Below are 19,851 nucleotides of genomic sequence, written 5' to 3'. Positions count from 1 at the left end.
TAACCCGGTTATTGTACATATTTTAAACTCAATTTTTGCTTTAATAGACAGTTACTGTTGATCAATCAGTATAGGAGTGATCCTTCTATTTAATAATTAAAGTGACGAATGCTATGTTATTACTATTGCTACTACTACTGCCCCCTGATAAGCTGTGTAATACTACTACTTCTACTACTACCTGTTAAGCTATTTACTACTACTACTACTACTACTACTACTACTACTACTACTACTTTATATATATATATATATATATATATATATATATATATATATATATATATATATATATATATATATACGATATATATATATATATATATATATATATATATATATATATATATATATATATATATATATATATATATATATATATATATATATATATATATATATATGTATGTATGTATGTATGTGTGTGTACGACTACTACAATTTGTAATGTACTGTCCACCACCTTTTAATCTATGTACTACTACTACTACTACTACTACTACTACTACTACTACTACTACTACTACTACTTGTTGAGATATGTACTACTAAGACTACTACTATTACTACCACCACCTGTATTCTCTCATCTCTGATTCAAAAATATTTAAGTGATAGGAGAAGAAATGCTGCTGAAAGTATGCCCAGACCCTCTGTTCTTCAGTTCGTCGATGGGCGTTCCGCTTACGGGGTCCACCTGGATCCTGGGGAAACTCTTCGGACTCGAGGCAGAAAGTGCCGGGTTGTGAAGCTTAATCCTGACCTGATGTCTCACATATGACGTGGAAGTTTCGACTGAGTCGTGAGTCCAGGAAGGGGGAAAGTCGTAGTCAAAGTAATGTGGAAGCACTTCGGTGTAACAGAACGGGGGTCACGACCCGTCGACGATTCCTTTTGTCGCTGGTTCGAATCCCGCTTCATAACCTAGTTTTTTCCTCTATATACTCTATTTTCAAAATGTGGAATAAGTCATTCGTGAATCATTGTTATTTACTGTTTATGTGATAGTAAATATACGAAAATATTACTTATTTTGTTTACCAAATGGAATTTTATAAACTGATCCAAATCCTCAGCACTAAAGAAAATGGATCCCATGAATTCATTACAGAAAACCGTTTTATGGGTAACCCTACTAAAAGGATATATGTCGCTTAAAGTTTGGTTCTTTAAGTATTATACTGTAATATATTTCATGTACTTTATCGGAAATTTACCCCATTAATTAAATTTCAGTAGCCTTTTCGATAACTTTCGAAAAAAAAACACACATTTTTATCACGAGCTCTTTAATATAGAGTCCGGAAAATCGTAAGTTAACTCAATATGTTAGCCTTTAGTCAATTCATTTTTGTTTTTTTCTTAATTAATTACTTTAAGAATTTAAAACAGCCAAATTGAAGTTCTAACTTTGAATTGAATTATCGGTATTATTGTAGTGTATTACAGGGCAATGTAACCTAGTAAAAAAAACTAGTTTTTCTTATAGAAAAAATTACGCTCTCTTCGAAAATGCCACTCGTTCCCGTCGCAAATGAATAGTTTCAGAAATATATATATATATATATATATATATATATATATATATATATATATATATATATATATATATATATATATATATATATATATATATATATATATCTTACGGTAATGGGGGACCCCAGTGGGAACTCGGGGTTTTGGGTGGGGAAAGAATACTGGGGAAACGATGTATAACCGTAAAACAAACATTTTCTTCTCTATACATTACCTTCTTGGATTTATAATAACCGGAGGAAAAGACAAAACAGTATAACTGGATAAACTTTGGAGGCGCCGTTGCAAAGGCTATGCCTCATGAAAAAATACAGTAACCAGTGCTGCCAATGTCTGATGTAGATCAAATGTTAGCATTCCATGCTAACATTAGCATGCTCACGTACGTACGTTCGTACATACAAGTTTTCGATCTGCGCAAAAACCCCTCCTCCTGTGCAGAAACTTTTCCCCCACCAATAGGATTTCTTCTTCCCTAACCGTGAAATGTAACTCTCCGTCTCTCTACCAGCTTTGTTCAAGTCTGTTACATGATTACTTATGTAATACCCCGTATACATATTACTTTTGACCCTAGAATTACTCGTTTTATTATCCTACACCTTATAAAATCAACTCATTTTATATTCCCATTCAATATTATTTATCATACATTGTATTTTATCTTCCTATATTGGTTTTGTAAGGACATCGCTCCCTCCGTCGTCCAGCATTCTCATCGAATTCTCCATTTCATTTAAATTCTCCTTTCCCCCCACGGTGGCTAACTGTATATATTTGTTCCGCTCCCTCAGAGCTGCAATTTCATGTATCTATCATTTCATTACTTATTTCTATTGACTTGTATTTCAAGTATTTGTACGTGTGAAAAAACACACATTTTGTGGCGGTTGGTTCAAGCCGGATTGGCGCCAGCGCTCATGCTACATTGCCGTCCGCACCTTGTATTATATGCTCGCACCTGTTTGAATAAACTGCCAGTTGTTGTTGGTGATAGCTCGTCTCACTGTCCTTACAACTGGTGACCCCGGAGTTGAAGTAGCATCAGCGGTTTTGGCTTTGCCATTAACGGACTTATTACGGCCATGCTACCATCTTCTACTCCGTTACCTTAGGCGTGAGCTTCGGCCTTTGGTGTTCCCAAACCTCGGTGCGTTTGTAAGGCAGTAGGATGAGCTTATCTGACATCTCAACTTCCCACCTCTTCGCCGACCCGGCGACTGACCACAATGGCGGATTCAACCCGCCCATCACGCCCAACGGCCTCGCCTCCACGCCCAAAGTCAAACTGCCGCCGTTTTCTCAACACAGCACCGCTTCCTGGTTCCTGAGAGCAGACGTACTCTTCCGAGTCGCTAGGCTCAGCGACTCCTGCGCCAAGGGCGACATCGTTCTCACCTCCATCCCAGAGGAAGTATTCGACAAGATTTCCCCATGGCTCGACGCTCAGGCTGGCCAAGTTTCCTACGACGACCTGAGAACGAAACTAATCGGTATCTACTCACTCTCCGTTTCAGCAAGGGCACAGAAAGTCCTGGATCTCGCCGGCAAACCCATGGGTGACACCTCTCCTGTCGAGGCGCGGGACGAGTTGATTGGCCTGCTAATGCTTCCTGAGACCGACAGTAACGGCCGACGGCGCGAGATTAGCCTATCTCGCGAGATTTTCCTTCGACGCCTGCCGCAGGACGCAAGGGCCCAATTAACGGACGCCGACACGCTCCCGATGAACGAACTCCTGTCGAAGGCTCAGAAGCTCCACGAGGCCTCCAAAGCATCCCGCCTCGGGGCATCATCAGTATCGTCTTTGTTCTCCTCCTTCAGCTGCTCTTCCATAGACTCTTCAGCAACGCCTCCTGACGACGACGACGAGATCAACGCTCGACACAGGAACCTGCCGGTCCTGCCACAATTTTCTTTGATTTATGAATGATACTAATTTATTGAAAATTTTAATCTGAAAGAGCAAATTACACCCTCTCAGTGTGTATAGGTTTTTAAAGTAATACTATTTTATATTTTAAGTATTAAGTATCTTTTATGTAAAGCTATCCATTAGAAAGGGAACTTATATATAACTTATTGTTTTAATATATAGTTTGACTTTTGACTAAGACTGCTTTTATCCTATTTTCAATTTCAGCCTCACATACTCCCTCCTGACTTATAGTATATCCCAAGTATCTAAATTGTTCCAACTGTTTTATAACCAAACCTCTATTTTCATGTATAGCTATTGAGACCCTATATTACTTAGTGCTCACCATGGGCTCCGTCTTATCTACATTTACTCTTAAGCCACCCACTTCAGTCTCTTGCCACTCTACAACCCTTAATTTATGTCTTCCTCTTTTTCAGTGGTAAAAACCAAATTATCTGCATATTATTATTATTATTATTATTATTATTATTATTATTATTATTATTATTAGTATTATCTGAACGGGTGTTTGGTGTCCAGGAATATAGCAACTCCCACATCTCTCCATCTCGAATATCTTCATGTAACACATCCATAACCACCACAAATAAAAATGGGCTTAATAATGACCCCAACACTAATTTCAAAGGTTTCTGTTTCTAAAACAGCAGTTGTTACTTTTGTCCTTGTTCTTTTGTACACCATCTCTACCATACTAACCAACTTCTCCTTGACTTGCCTCTTCTTCAAGCACCAAAACATCACTTCTCTTGGTATTCTATCATAAGCATTCTCTAGATATACAAAAGCACAGTAGAGTTTCTGGTTTCCATCAAGCTTCTTTTTCTTGAGCTTCCTTACTATAAAGATGGCATCCACAGTCCCTCTCCCCCTCATGAATCCAAACTGCTATTTCCCAATCTTCACACTCTCTTTCAATCTCTACTCTGGTACCCCCTCAAAAACCTTCAAGCTATACTGTTAGCTTAATTCCATTAATTACCACATTCCATAACATCACCTTTTCTGCTTAAATATAGGTACCATTATCCACTCCTTCCAGTCTTTAGGCTTTATTTCCTCTCCCCATATTGCTCTTAATATATCCAGCATCCATTCTTATGTTATAAAGAATGAGGGATATAAAAGTTGATAAACGTGGTATGAATGAAATGATTTCTTTTACAGCGAATTTCACGATGAACGTGTTAATTAAAATTCTCAGAATTTATTTGTGCTGATGGTACATGAATAAGGACAATTTATAACTTTACTTAGACAGTTTGGGTAGAGGATCTCATGAAATTACAGCTCTATTGATGGACCTTGATGTTAGGGAGGTGTGGACCCAAATAGTATTTTTTCCTTTGATTTTTATAAAGGCTGCAGATTTCCTAGCTCAAAAGTTATGTTATTTTGCGCAAGTGAGGAAGAAGAGGAGGTTTTAGCACTTGGAGAATTAGTAATGTTACTACTCCACTATATAAATGTGTTCATGGTAGCTCAGGTCCAACTGATTACCGACCAATTTCCATAACTCCTATAGCATCTAAAGTTTTTGAACATTTTGGCAAAACATCTAAATAGGTTTGCTAAAGCTAATCATCTGTTCCCTAGTTTGCAATTTGGCTTTCGTAAAGGCCTTGGAACATGTGATGGCCTTCTTACAATATTTAATGTTGTACAGAAATCCCTTGATTGTGTTAAGGAAGTTCCTATGATTGGCCTTGATTTTAGTGCCGCCATTGACCATGTTAATCATGATACCTTTGATTTCATTCTTAAACGTTGGGCGTGGGACGGTGTTTTCTCAACATCATTATTGAAATTTTAAGTCATAGATCGAAAAGAGTTGTTGTTGATGGGCACTATAAGGAGTATGGGGATGTGATATTTGGTGTTCCTCAGGGTAGTGTTCTTGGTCCATTACTTTTCATACTATATACACATGACATGTGGTTTGGCGTAGAAAACAAGCCATTTGCATATGCAGATAACGCTACTCTCTTTGCATTGATTCCATCACCTGAATGTAGGTCTGAGGTTTCTGAATCCCTTAATATAGATTTAGCTAAAATTAGTACTTGGTGGAAATTATGGGGTATGAAGTTGAATCCTAACAAAACTCAAAGTATGATTGTAACTAAGCCAAGGACAGTTGCACTTCAACATCAGGATCTCAGCATTAATAATGTTTCATTAACTCTGTATGACTCTTAAAATTTTAGGTGTGATTCACGACAGCAAGTTTACTTTTTAGAAACTCATTAGGTCTGTGTCTTTTTCTATGGCACAAAAAAAATGGCTAATTGAGAAAGTCTTATAAGATTTTCGGTGATCAATCTATTCTGAAGATGCCTTTTTTTTTAATTCTTTCATACTACCTTGTTTCGAGTATTGTTCTCATGTCTGGTCTTCGGCTGCTGAGTCTCATCTTAATTTGATGGACAGGAATTTACAGTCTATTAAATTTCTAATTCTTGATCTACTTATTAATCTGTGGCACCGTCGTTTTTTTAGTTTGTTATGCATTTTTCATAGTTCTGGCCATCCTTTACATTCAGATTTTCCGGAGAGTACCATTTGTTCGTAATACTAAGTATGCAGTTAATTCTAATAGTCAGGCCTTCTCCATCATGAGGCTCAATACTACACGGTATTCTAGAAGTTTTATACCAGCTGTGACCAAGTTGTGGAATGATCTTCCTAATTGGGTAGTTTAATAGGCATAATTTCAAAAGTTCAAACTTGTAGCAAATGTTTTTATGTTAAACATGCTAACATAAGTCTTTTTTAAGTTTATATATTAAAGATCTGTTTTAATGTTGTTACCGTTCTTAAAATATTTAATTCTAATTGTTCATAACTTATAGTTTATCTATTTCCTTACTTCCTTTTCTCACTGGGCTATTTTCCCTTGTTGAAGCCCTTGGGCTTATAGCATCCTGCTTTTCCAACTAGGGTTGTAGCTTAGCTAATAATAATAATAATAATAATAATAATAATAATAATAATAATAATAATAATAATAATAATATCTTGGTTCCAATAATTTGAAATCATCTGTTACTATTCTCGTGTCAACACGATTTGTTGGCTGCACAATATGTAGCAATTCTTTTGGATATTTTGGTCGTCTGATTCTGATAATTTGATGATAACCCGGTTATTGTACATATTTTAAACTCAATTTTTGCTTTAATAGACAGTTACTGTTAATCAATCAGTATAGGATTGATCCTTCTATTTATTAATTAAAGTGACGTATGCTATGTTATTACTATTGCTACTACTACTGCCCCCCTGATAAGCTATGTACTACTACTACTACTACTACTACTACTACTACCTGTTAAGATATGTTCTACTACTACTACTACCTGTTAAGCTATATACTACTACTACTACTACTACTACCTGTTAAGCTATATACTACTACTACTACTACCTGTTAAGCTATATACTACTACTACTACTACCTGTTAAGCTATATACTACTACTACTACTACCTGTTAAGCTATATACTACTACTACTACTACCTGTTAAGCTATATACTACTACTACTACTACTACTACTACTACTACTACTACCACCACCTTTTAATCTATGTACAACTTCTACTATCTGTTAAGATATGTACTACTACTACTACTACTACTACTGCTACTACTACTACTACTACTACCACTACCTGTTGAGACATTTACTACTATTACTACCACCACCTGTATTCTTTTATCTCCGATTCAAAAATATTTAAGTGATAGGAGAAGAAATGCTGCTGAAAGGATGCCCAGACCCTCATCCCTTCAGTTCGTCGATGGGCGTTCCGCTTACGGGGTCCACCTGGATCCTGGGGAAACTCCTCGGACTCGAGGCAGAAAGTGCCGGGTTGTGAAGCTTAATCCTGACCTGATGTCTCACATATGACGTGGAAGTTTCGACTGAGTCGTGAGTCCAGGAAGGGGGAAAGTCGTAGTCAAAGTAATGTGGAAGCACTTCGGTGTAACAGAACGGGGGTCACGACCCGTCGACGATTCCTTTTGTCGCTGGTTCGAATCCCGCTCCGCTCTACGTAACCTTGTTTTTTTTTTCATCTATATACTCTATTTTCAAAATGTGAAATAATTCATCCGAGAATCATTGTTATTTACTGTTTATGTGAAGATAGATATACGAAAATATTACTTATTTTGTTTACCAAATAGAATTTTATGAACTGATCCAAATCCTCAACATTAAAGAAAATGGATCCCATGAATTCATTACAGAAAACTGTTTTATGGGTAACCCTACTATAAGGATATACGTTGCTTAAAGTTTGGTTCTCTAAGTATTATACTGTAATATATTTCATGTACTTTATCGCAAATTTACCCCATTAAATAAATTTCAGTATCCTTTTCAGTAACTTTCGAAAAAAAAAAAAAACACATTTTTATCACGAGCTCTTTAATATGCCGTACGGAAAAACGTAAGTTAACTCGATATGTTAGCCTTTAGGCAAATAATTTTGTTTTTTCTTAATTAAGAATTTAAAACAGCCAAATTGAATTTCTACCTTTGAATTGAATTAGCAAACAGTCATTTATATAGTGACTGGTAAACGAATTAAAATTTGGTATTATTGTAGTGTATTACAGGACAATGTAAACTAGTAAAAAAAACTACTTATTCTTATAGAAAAAATTACCCTCTCTTCGAAAATGACACTCGTTCCCGTTTTCTAGCCGGTCGGGAAACGAGGCCGCTGTACCACAAAAACCATTATTGTTGTTCTGCAAAACCTTTACAAAAGAACATTACTAACTTGAACGGCCCCACCTAACCTTACCTACCATCCGTGTCCTTACTTAAAGGGGGGGGGGGGGGGTTGGCGCTAACGCCCCTAGCGACCTCCCTTATATTGCCATATTCCTAGTATTAAACCTATCGTAAGGGAGCTAATGCCTCCCTGCCACCCCACTTTAGCTCCCCTATTCTTAATCGGCCGTCATCATACATACATGTGGCCAAGATCACACACACAACCAGGTTCAGCTTCCGGGATAGCTCGTAACCTTAACAACGGCGCCACCATTACTCGAAGTCACTGAAGTCGGAGTTTTCGAGTGGTATCTTCTTTTTTCCTAGGGACAACTTCTTTTGCGGAAGATTTGATGGATGGGCACTCAGCGGAGAAAGAGGGTGTTGGGACAACTTTTTTTTTTTTTTTTTTTTTTTGTGGTGGGTTGGATGGGAGGGCAATTAGCCTAGGAGTATGGTGTTGGGACGAACCAGAACTCCCGGAATCACGGGTATTGAATGGGTAAACACGCTTAACTAATTCCAGGATTGCCTTCAGTTTACACCCCTTATCCTTCAAATAGCGTTTTTGAATAATTTACATAGCAGAGTAACTACAGCAAATATAGAAGACTAGTAATTGATAAAACAGGGAACTAAAAAAAAAAAAAAATTCAAATGTTACAAGGAAATAAGCAGCTTAAATCTTCAGTGTCCTATAAATATGTAAAGATCGTTACCTTTCAGGATGTGAGAAATATGAAAAAAAGCAAAGGCTTTGGTAATCTTTAGTGATCTCTCCCACCGTTATGTGTGATTGGCCTTGATTTTATTGCTGCCTTTGACCGTGTTAATCATGAGGCCCTTGTTTTCAAACTCAAACTTTGGAAGCGGGAGGGTGTTTTCTCAATATCATTATTGAATTTTTAAGTAATAGGTCGCAAAGAGTTGTTGTTGATGGATACCATAGTGAGTATAGGAATGTGATATTTGGTGTCCCTCAGGGTAGTGTTTTTGGTCCATTACTTTTCATACGATATACACATAACACGTGGTTTGGTCTAGAAAACAAGCTGCTCTTTGCATAGGCAGATGATGCTACTCTCTTTGCATCGATTCCATCTCCTGATTGTAGATATGAGGTTTTTGAATCCCTTAATATAGGTTTAGGTAAAATTAGTGCATGGTGCAAATTATGGTGCATGAAGTTGAATCCTAACAACACTCAAAGTATGATTGTAACTAAGCCAAGGACCGTGGCTCCTCAACATCTGGATCTCAGCATTGATAATGTTTCTTTAACTTTGTATGACTCTTCAAAATTTTTAGGTGTGATTCACCACATCAAGTTTACTTTTGAGAAATGAGAAACTCTGTGTCTCTTTTAATTGCCCCCCCCCCCAAAAAAAAAAAAAGAAAGAAAAGGCTTATTGAGAAAGTCTTTTAAGATTTTCGGTGATCAGTCTATTCTGAAGATGTTTATTTAATTCTTTCATTCTACCTTGTTTCGAGTATTGTTCTTCTGTCTGGTCTTAAGCTGCTGATTCTCATCTTAATTTGTTGGACAGGAACTTACGGTCTATTGAATTTCCTATTCTTGATCTAGATATTTATCTGTGGCACCGTCGTTCATTTAGTTTGTTATGCATTTTTCATAGTTCTGAACATCCTTTACATTCAGATTTTCCGGACAGTACCATCCTCTTCGTAATACTAAGTATGCAGTTAATTCTAATAGTCAGGCCTTCTCCATCATGAGGCTCAATACTACACGGTATTCCAGAAGTTTTATTCCAGCTGTGACCAAGTTGTGGAATGATCTTCCTAAATTGGTAGTTTAATAGGCATAATTTCAAAAGTTCAAACTTGTAGCAAATGTTTTTATGTTAAACATGCTAACATAAGTATTTTTTAAGTTTATATATTAAAGATCTGTTTTAATGTTGTTACTGTTCTTAAAATATTTCATTTTAATTGTTCATAACTTAAAGTTTATCTATTTCCTTTTCTCACTGTGCTATTTTCCCATGTTGAAACCCATGGGCTTATAGCATCCTGCTTTTCCAACTAGGGTTGTAGCTTAGCTAATAATAATAATAATAATAATAATAATAATAATAATAATAATAATAATAATAATAATAATATCTTGGTTCCAATAATTTGAAATCATCTGTAACTATTCTCGTGTCAGTGTCAACACGATTTGTTGGCTGCACAATATATAGCAATTCTTTTGGATATTTTCGTCGTCTGATTCTGATAATTTGATGATAACCCGGTTGTTGTACATATTTTAAACACAATTTTTGCTTTAATAGGCAGTCAGTGTTGATCAATCAGTATAGGAGTGATCATTCTATTTATTAATTAAAGTGACGTATGCTCTGTTATTACTATTGCTGCTACTACTGCCCCCTGATAAGCTATGTAATACTAATACTACTACTTCTACCTGTTAAGCTATTTACTACTACTACTGCTACTACCACCACCTTTTAATCTATGTACGACTACTACTATCTGTAATGTACTACTACTACTACTACCACCTTTTAATCTATGTACTACTACTACTACTACTACTACTACTACTACTACTACTACTACTACTACTACTACTTGTTTAGATATGTACTACTAAGACTACTATTACTACCACCACCTGTATTCTCTCATCTCCGATTCAAAAATATTTAAGTGATAGGTGAAGAAATGGTGGTGAAAGCATGCCCAGACCCGCGTTCCTTAAGTTCGTCGGTGGGCGTTCCGCTTACGGGGTCCACCTGGATCCCGGGGAAACTCCTCGGACTCGAGGCAGAAAGTGCCGGGTTGTGAAGCCTAATCCTGACCTGATGTCTCACATATGACGTGGAAGTTTCGACTGAGTCGTGAGTCCAGGAAGGGGGAAAGTCGTAGTCAAAGTAATGTGGAAGCACTTCGGTGTAACAGAACGGGGGTCACGACCCGTCGACGATTCCTTTTGTCGCTGGTTCGAATCCCGCTCTACGTAACCTAGTTTTTTTTTATCTATATATTCTTTATTTTCAAAATGTTAAATAATTCATTCGTGAATCATTGTTATTTACTATTTATGTGAAGATAAATATACGAAAATATTACTTATTTTGTTTACCAAATGGAATTTTATAAACTGATCCAAATCCTCAACATTAAAGAAAATGGATCCCATGAATTCATTACAGAAAACCGTTTTATGGGTAACCCTACTAAAAGGACATACGTTGCTTAAAGTTTGGTTCTTTAAGTATTATACTGTAATATATTTCATGTACTTTATCGAAAATTTACCTAATTAAATAAAATTCAGTTTATTTTTCGATAACTTTCGAAAAATAAAAAACATTTTTATCACGAGCTCTTTAATATGCAGTCCGGAAAATCGTAAGTTAACTCGATATGTTAGCCTTTAGGAAAATAATTTTGTTTTTTCTTAATTAAGAATTTAAAACAGCCAAATTGAATTTCTACCTTTGAATTGAATTAACAAACAGTCATTTATATAGTGACTGGTAAACGAATAAAAATTTGGTATTGTAGTGTATTACAGGACAATGTAAACTAGTAAAACAAACTACTTTTTCTTATAGAAAAAATTACCCTCTTCGAAAATGACACTCGTTCCCGTTTTCTATCCGGTCGGGAAACGAGGCTGCTGTACTACAATAACCATTTCTGTTGTTCTGCAAAACCTTTACAAAAGAACATTACCTAACTTGAACGGCCCCACCTAACCTTACCTACCATCCGTGTCCTTACTTAAAGGGGGTGGGGGGGGGGGGGGTGGCGCTAACGCCCCTAGCGACCTCCCTTATATTGCCATATTCCTAGTATGAAACCTATCGTAAGGGAGCTAATGCCCCCCTGCCACCCTACTTACGCTCCCCTATTCTTAATTGGCCGTCATCATACATACATGTGGCCAAGATCACACACACAACCACGTTCAGCTTCCGGGATAACTCGTAACCTTTACAACGGCACCACCATTACTCGAAGTCACTGAAGTCGGAGTTTTCGAGTGGTATCTTCTTTTTTCCTAGGGACAACTTCTTCTCTCGTGGAAGATTTGATGGATGGGCACTCAGCGGAGAAAGAGGGTGTTGGGACAACTTTTTTTTTTTTTTTTTTTTTTTTTTTTTTGTGGTGGGTTGGATGGGAGGGCAATTAGCTTAGGAGTATGGTGTTGGGACGAACCAGAACTCCCGGAATCACGGGTATTGAATGGGTAAACACGCTTAACTAATTCCAGGATTGCCTTCAGTTTACACCCCGTATCCTTCAAATAGCTTTTTTGAATAATTTACATAGCAGAGTAACTACAGCAAATATAGAAGACTAGTAATTGATAAAACAGGGAACTAAAAAAAAAAAAAAATTCAAATGTTACAAAGAAACAAGCAGCTTAAATCTTCAGTGTCCTATAAATATATAAAGATCGTTACCTTTCAGGATGTGAGAAATATGAAAAAAGCAAAGGCTTTGGTAATCTTTCCAAAAATTTTTTTTTTTTTTTTTATGTTATAGTGATCTCTCCCACTGTTATGTGTGATTGGCCTTGATTTTATTGCTGCCTTTGACCGTGTTAATCATGAGGCCCTTGTTTTCAAACTCAAACGTCTGAGTTATTTTTTACGTGAAAGCTGTTTAAAAGACAACATAGTTTTTGAATACTAATTCTAGAGTGTAGACCTACGTTTATGAATCTCTTATAAGATACCGGACCATCTAAACCCAGTCCAGGTTTCAAGTTATTGGGGATGAAATTAAACCCAAACAAATCAATGATTTGATTTTCTATGGGTCTCAAGGAGGTTATGTCTAAGACACCGTATAGTTTTCAGCCATTTCTTTATATTTATTGTTTCTGAAAATTCAAAGGTTCGAACTTGCAGCAAAGGTTTTATGTTGAACAGGCTGACGTAAATCTATTTTTATAGTTTATGTAAGAGAGATCTGTATTAACTTTATCATTGTTCTAAAAATTGAATTTTTAAGTAATAGGTCGCAAAGAGTTGTTGTTGATGGGTACCATAGTGAGCATAGGAATGTGATATTTGGTGTCCCTCAGGGTAGTGTTTTTGGTCCATTACTTTTCATGCGATGTACACATAACACGGGGTTTGGCCTAGAAAACAAGCTGCTCTTTGCATAGGCAGATGATGCTACTCTCTTTGCATCGATTCCATCTCCTGATTGTAGATATGAGGTTTCTGAATCCCTTAATATAGATTTAGGTAAAATTAGTGCATGGTGCAAATTATGGGGCATGAAGTTGAATCCTAACAAAACTCAAAGTATGATTGTAAGTAAGCCAAGGACCGAGGCTCCTCAACATCTGGATCTCAGCATTGATAATGTTTCTTTAACTTTGTATGACTCTTTAAAATTTTTAGGTGTGATTCACCACATCAAGTTTACTTTTGAGAAACTCTGTGGCTCTTTCAATTGCCCCCCCCCCCCAAAAAAAAAGGCTTATTGAGAAAGTTTTAAGATTTTCGGTGATCAATCTATTCTGAAGATGTTTTTTTAATTCTTTCATTCTACCTTGTTTCGAGTATTGTTCTTCTGTCTGGTCTTAAGCTGCTGATTCTCATCTTAATTTGTTGGACAGGAACTTACGGTCTATTGAATTTCCTATTCTTGATCTAGATATTAATCTGTGGCACCGTCGTTCATTTAGTTTGTTATGCATTTTTCATAGTTCTGAACATCCTTTACATTCAGATTTTCCGGACAGTACCATCCTCTTCGTAATACTAAGTATGCAGTTAATTCTAATAGTCAGGCCTTCTCCATCATGAGGCTCAATACTACACGGTATTCCAGAATTTTTATTCCAGCTGTGACCAAGTTGTGGAATGATCTTCCTAATTGGGTAGTTTAATAGGCATAATTTCAAAAGTTCAAACTTGTAGCAATTTTTTTTTATGTTAAACATGCTAACATAAGTCTTTTTTTAAGTTTATATATTAAAGATTTGTTTTAATGTTGTTACTGTTCTTAAAATATTTCATTTTAATTGTTCATAACTTAAAGTTTATCTATTTCCTTTTCTCACTGTGCTATTTTCCCCTGTTGAAACCCTTGGGCTTATAGCATCCTGCTTTTCCAACTAGAGTTGTAGCTTAGCTAATAATAATAATAATAATAATAATAATAATAATAATAATAATATCTTGGTTCCAATAATTTGAAATCATCTGTACTTATTCTCTTGTCAACACGATTTGTTGGCTGCACAATATGTAGCATTTCTTTTGGATATTTTGGTCGTCTGATTCTGATAATTTGATGATAACCCGGTTGTTGTACATATTTTAAACACAATTTTTGCTTTAATTAAACAGTGACTGTTAATCAATCAGTATAGGAGTGATCCTTCTATTTATTAAGTAAAGTGACGTATGCTATGTTATTACTATTGCTACTACTACTGCCCCCTGATAAGCTATTTAATACTACTACTGCTAATACTACTACTACCTGTAAAGCTATGTACTACTGCTACTACTACTACCTGTTAAGCTATATGATATTACTACTACTACTACTACTATCTGTTTAATTATATACTACTGCTACTATCTGTTAAGCTATATACTACTACTACTACTACTACGTTTTAAGCTATGTACTACTACTACTACTTCTGCTATCTGTTAAGTTATATACTACTACTACTGCCACTATCTGTTAAGCTATATACTACTACTACTACTACTACCACCTTTCTAGCTATGTACTACTACTACTACTACTACTACTATCTGTTAAGTTATATACTACTACCTGTTAAGCTATGTACTACTACTACTACTACTACTATCTGTTAACTACTACCACTACTACTACTACTATCTGGTAAGCTATGTACTACTACTACTACTACTACTACTACTATTATCTGTTAAGATGTGTACTACTACTACTACTACTACTACCTGTTAAGATATGTACTACTACTACTATTACTACTACTACCTGTTAAGATATGTACTATTACCACCTATTAAGATGTGTACTATTACTACCACTACCACTTGTATTCTATCTCCGATTTAAGTGATAGGAGAAGAAATGCTACTGAAAGCATGCCCAGACCCTCATTCCTTCAGTTCGTCGGTGGGCGTTCCGCTTACGGGGTCCACCTGGATCCTGGGGAAACTCCTCGGACTCGAGGCAGAAAGTGCCGGGTTGTGAAGCTTAATCCTGACCTGATGTCTCACATATGACGTGGAAGTTTCGACTGAGTCGTGAGTCCAGGAAGGGGGAAAGTCGTAGTCAAAGTAATGTGGAAGCACTTCGGTGTAACAGAACGGGGGTCACGACCCGTCGACGATTCCTTTTGTCGACGGTTCGAATCCCGCTCTACATAACCTTGTTTTTTTTTTTCATCTATATACTCTATTTTCAAAATGTGAAATAATTCATTCGTGAATCATTATTATTTACTGTTTATGTGATGATAAATATACGAAAATATTACTTATTTTGTTTGCCAAATGGAATTTTATAAACTGATCGAAATCCTCAACATTAAAGAAAATGGATCCCATGAATTCATTACAGAAAACTGTTTTATGGGTAACCCTACTATAAGGATATACGTTGCTTAAAGTTTGGTTCTCTAAGTATTATACTGTAATATATTTCATGTACTTTATCGGAAATTTACCCAATTAAATAAATTTCATTATCATTTTCGATAACTTTCGAAAAAAAACCACATTTTTATCACGAGCTCTTTAATATAGAGTCCGGAAAAACGTAAGTTAACTCGATATGTTAGCCTTTAGGCAAATCATTTTGTTTTTTTTTTCTTAATTATTTACTTTAAGAATTTAAAACAGCCAAAGTGAATTTCTACCATTGAATTGAATTACCAAACAGTCATTTATATAGTGACTGGTAAACGAATAAAAATTTGGTATTATTGTAGTGTATTACAGGACAATGTAAACTAGTAAAAAAAACTACTTTTTCTTATAGAAAAAATTACCCTTTGAAAATGACACTTGTTCTCGTTTTCTAACCGGTCGGGAAACGAGGCCGCTGTACTACAATAACCATTTCTGTTGTTCTGCAAAACCTTTACAAAAGAACATTACTAACTTGAACGGCCCCACCTAACCTTACCTACCATCCGTGTCCTTACTTAAAGGGGGGGGGGGGTGGCGCTAACGCCCCTAGTGACCTCCCTTATATTGCCATATTCCTAGTATGAAACCTATCGTAAGGGAGCTAATGCCCCCTGCCACCCCACTTACGCTCCCCTATTCTTTATCGGCCGTCATCATACATACATGTGGCCAAGATCACACCTGGTTCCTGGTTCCTGGTTCCTTATTGCTCACTCCGCAAAATAAGTTTGCGGGCACTCTATCTCTTTATAGATAGGTGCAAAGCTTCTAAGCTTATTCTTATTATTGTTATTAAGTTTATATCACCTGTACCTTAAATAAATTAATATCATAATGAGATTCTCAATCTTTACTTTTACTCCCTTCTACCTTGAAATTAGATAGGATAACACCTTGCTATCATCAGTTTTGGCAACCTATTGTGGTAATCAGTTTGGACTTCTTAAATTCTTCTTTTATATGCATTGCCCTGCCTATAAATGCAGCCAGATCCCTGCTAGGATTTTTCAGCGTACCTAAACTTATTTCTACATTCTTTAGCTGTCCTAATTTTGGGCATAGAAATAAATGTTCGGTAGTATCTTCTTCCTCTTTGCACAAGTCACACAAATTATCTTCATATTTTCCCTTGAAATTTGCTTTTAAGTTGAGCATATTTAATCTTGCTTTCATCACAAGGGATGCCTTATCCAGATACATTTCTCTGATATAAGGCAGAGGGCCATTTCCTTTAATAGATCTTAATTTTTTCATTATTTTCTTTTTTTCTTCCATAGTTTCTTCTATTTTTTCCATAATTATTTTCTTGATTTCTTTTATCAGGGTCCTTATCCCCCAATTTCTTATTTCTTCAACTTCCCATATTTACTGCAGATTTCTTCTACGCTCTTGCTCCAGCACTTTCCATACGGGTTCTTCAACTGATCCTCAATTATCTCTCTTACTAATCTTTTTTCCTCGGAGTTTATGATATTATGGAAGAGCATTAATTTCTCATATTCTATTCTGCAGGACACCGGCCATATTCCTGTTTCTGCAAGTATGCCCCAATATGGAGTACTCGCAGGTAGTTCATACATATTTCTTATTATCTTGTATTGGAGGTTTTCTAGATCTTTCATATCTTTGTCCCTAATTACACTCCAGGTCTCCACGTTGGCAAATATTGTTGGTACTACTACTGTTTCATATATTTTCTTTCTGACTTCCAATGCCATCTTTCCTACTTTTCTCGTATCCCCATATTTTCATATTTCTTGGGTCATATATGCGACCCTCTGGCTTTTTTTACTGATACTCAATTCTTTGTTTCCCTTCTCTGTGTACCATTCACCCAGATACTTATATTCCTTAACTAAACTTACTTTTCCGTTCTTCACTTTTGTTTCAATCTCCTCCTCTTTCCCATTCTTTCTTTTGTTAATTCTTAATACACCCGGTTTTTGGGGGGTTGGTGTTGATAGTGAATTTCTTTAGGGTCTCCAAGCTATGACAATTACTTATGGCACTTTCGATACCTTCTTTCCTTCCTGTGGGAAACATTATATCATCTACAAATACCCCAGTGATTCTATTTCAATATTTCTTATCAATGTGATATTTTTTCTGCTAATGCTATTGACTTTGTCAGTTGCTATACTGCATAGCTTGGGTCCATATATCGTTCCTTGTCTCACATTTCCTTCAATCTTTATATCTTCTGTTGTACCTGCTGGACAGTTTATGGCTGTTCTACCTTTTTCATTCATTTTTTTTAACTATCAATGCTTCCTTGCATCCTATCATTTTTCCCATTTCTTTTATGCAGTCCTTTAGGTCTAGCTTATCGAAGTACTTATACGCATCACAGAACCATGCGTATGTCGACCCTCCCAAATAGGGATTATAGTCTATTACTGCATTTAGTGTAAGCAGATGATCGGCCGTAGATCTTCCTTCAATGCCTCCACACTGGAATCGACTCATCTCTTCTTTGAATCTGTCCTTATATTTTTTCATCCTTATTTTCTCGTATATTTCACTAATTATGCTTGTGATGAATAAGCCTCTTTTATTTTCTAGTTCCATTTTATTTCCCTTTTTGTGGATTGAAAGTATCCACATCTCTTCCCACTCTTTAGGGATACATATGCTTTCGTCAATTTCTGTTAGTATCAGCTTCAGACTTTCTATTATTTCTTTCCCCATCATTTTAATCACAACATTGTTCAATCCTTGCCTGTCCGTTGTGTATTTGTCTCTCAGGCTTTTTACGATGGCTTCTACTTCTTGATATGTTATTTTCTCTTCCTTGCTGGATATCACTCTGTCACTTCCTGACAGCCATTTATCAAACATGTTGTTGATTTCTTCTGCCAGGGTCTCTTCTTCACTTTGGGGATTTTCTAGCTTAAATAAATCACTGTAGAATTTTTCATATTCTTTCTTTATTTCTTCAACATCCTCTATTATTTCTCTATCCTTTCCTCTGATTGCTGTACATTTACTGGCATTTTTTCCATCTACTTTCTTCTTGAATTCCCAGAAGGCTGTGCTGTTCATACCTCCTTTTACTTTGATCTCTTCTACTTGCTTGATTATTCTTAAACCTTCCTCTTTTTGTTTTTCTTCTTGTATGTATAGGTCTACGAGGCTCTCTTGTACTTTAATTCTTCTCTTGACCTCATTGTTTTCCTTTCCAAGATTAATACAATTCTTTTTTAAGGTTCTTTTGAGTTTCATTAATTTCCTTAATTCTTTGGACCTCTTGTTTTTTCTGTTTGTCTCTTTTACACTACATTTTCTTAATATTTCTTGCACTTTTTCTTGCCATTTTGAATATTTTATTCTTACACTAGCTTTTTCTTTGGCAATCTTTATAAGTTCCTTTTTATCTTTGTGGACATTTAAATGGTTCCAGACTATTTTGTATCTGACCTTTCTTTCTTTCTTGTTTATAGTCAACTAATTCATTTCAAGTAGGATGGCACAGTGATTAGAATACACCATTTCTTTTGATATTCTGTAGGGTGTTATCAATTTCTCTTCGTCAATTACCATGCTACTAATACCTTCTTCGTCCTCTTCTCTAACTAGAGCATAATCTGTCACTGATTTCTTCTCTTTTTCAATTCTCGTCCAAGTCCCTCTGCATTTCGGGTTACTATTTGCAATTATCATGTTGGACTCCTCTGCCAAATCTCTTAACATTTTGCCTGATTTTGTAATCTCCTTACTATTGTTTTTTATTATGCTTCCTACTTTACAGTTGAAGTCTCCCATTACAACTACTTTTTCTTCTCTGCTATTTGCTATCATTATTTCGTCTTTTATAGACTTGTACAGCTTCCGGGATAACTCGTAACCTTAACAACGGCACCACCATTACTCGAAGTCACTGAAGTCGGAGTTTTCGAGTGGTATCTTCTTTTTTCCTAGGGACAACTTCTTCTTTTGCGG

General features: G+C 36.0%; 1 protein-coding gene across 1 annotated transcript; it reads right to left on the bottom strand.

Moving 5' to 3' along the window:
• Positions 1-4,477: 4,477 nt before the first annotated feature.
• On the bottom strand, positions 4,478-19,572 carry LOC137632867 (uncharacterized protein PF3D7_1120000-like). The gene is made up of 3 exons (XM_068364962.1): positions 19,450-19,572; positions 18,357-19,086; positions 4,478-4,578 (listed from the first exon to the last, which is right to left on the bottom strand). The coding sequence occupies exons 1-3, from the start codon at positions 19,570-19,572 to the stop codon at positions 4,478-4,480; spliced, it is 954 nt and encodes a 317-aa protein (XP_068221063.1).
• Positions 19,573-19,851: the final 279 nt, after the last annotated feature.

Source organism: Palaemon carinicauda, chromosome 42 (assembly GCF_036898095.1).
Source record: "Palaemon carinicauda isolate YSFRI2023 chromosome 42, ASM3689809v2, whole genome shotgun sequence".
NCBI classification, from domain to species: Eukaryota; Metazoa; Arthropoda; class Malacostraca; order Decapoda; family Palaemonidae; genus Palaemon; species Palaemon carinicauda.
The sequence above is the reverse complement of the archived record's forward strand: the minus strand, read 5'-3'. Positions and strand labels throughout refer to the sequence as shown.

Coding starts and splice junctions, on each gene's coding strand:
- LOC137632867 (XM_068364962.1), bottom strand. CDS start 19,572: ATGATAATTGCAAATAGTAACCCGAAATGCAGAGGGACTTGGACGAGA. Junction 19,087..19,449: donor AAGAAGGTATTAGTAGCATG/GTAATTGACGAA, acceptor AATCTTGGAAAG/GAAAACAATGAGGTCAAGAG. Junction 4,579..18,356: donor GAGTCGATTCCAGTGTGGAG/GCATTGAAGGAA, acceptor TTATAACATAAG/AATGGATGCTGGATATATTA.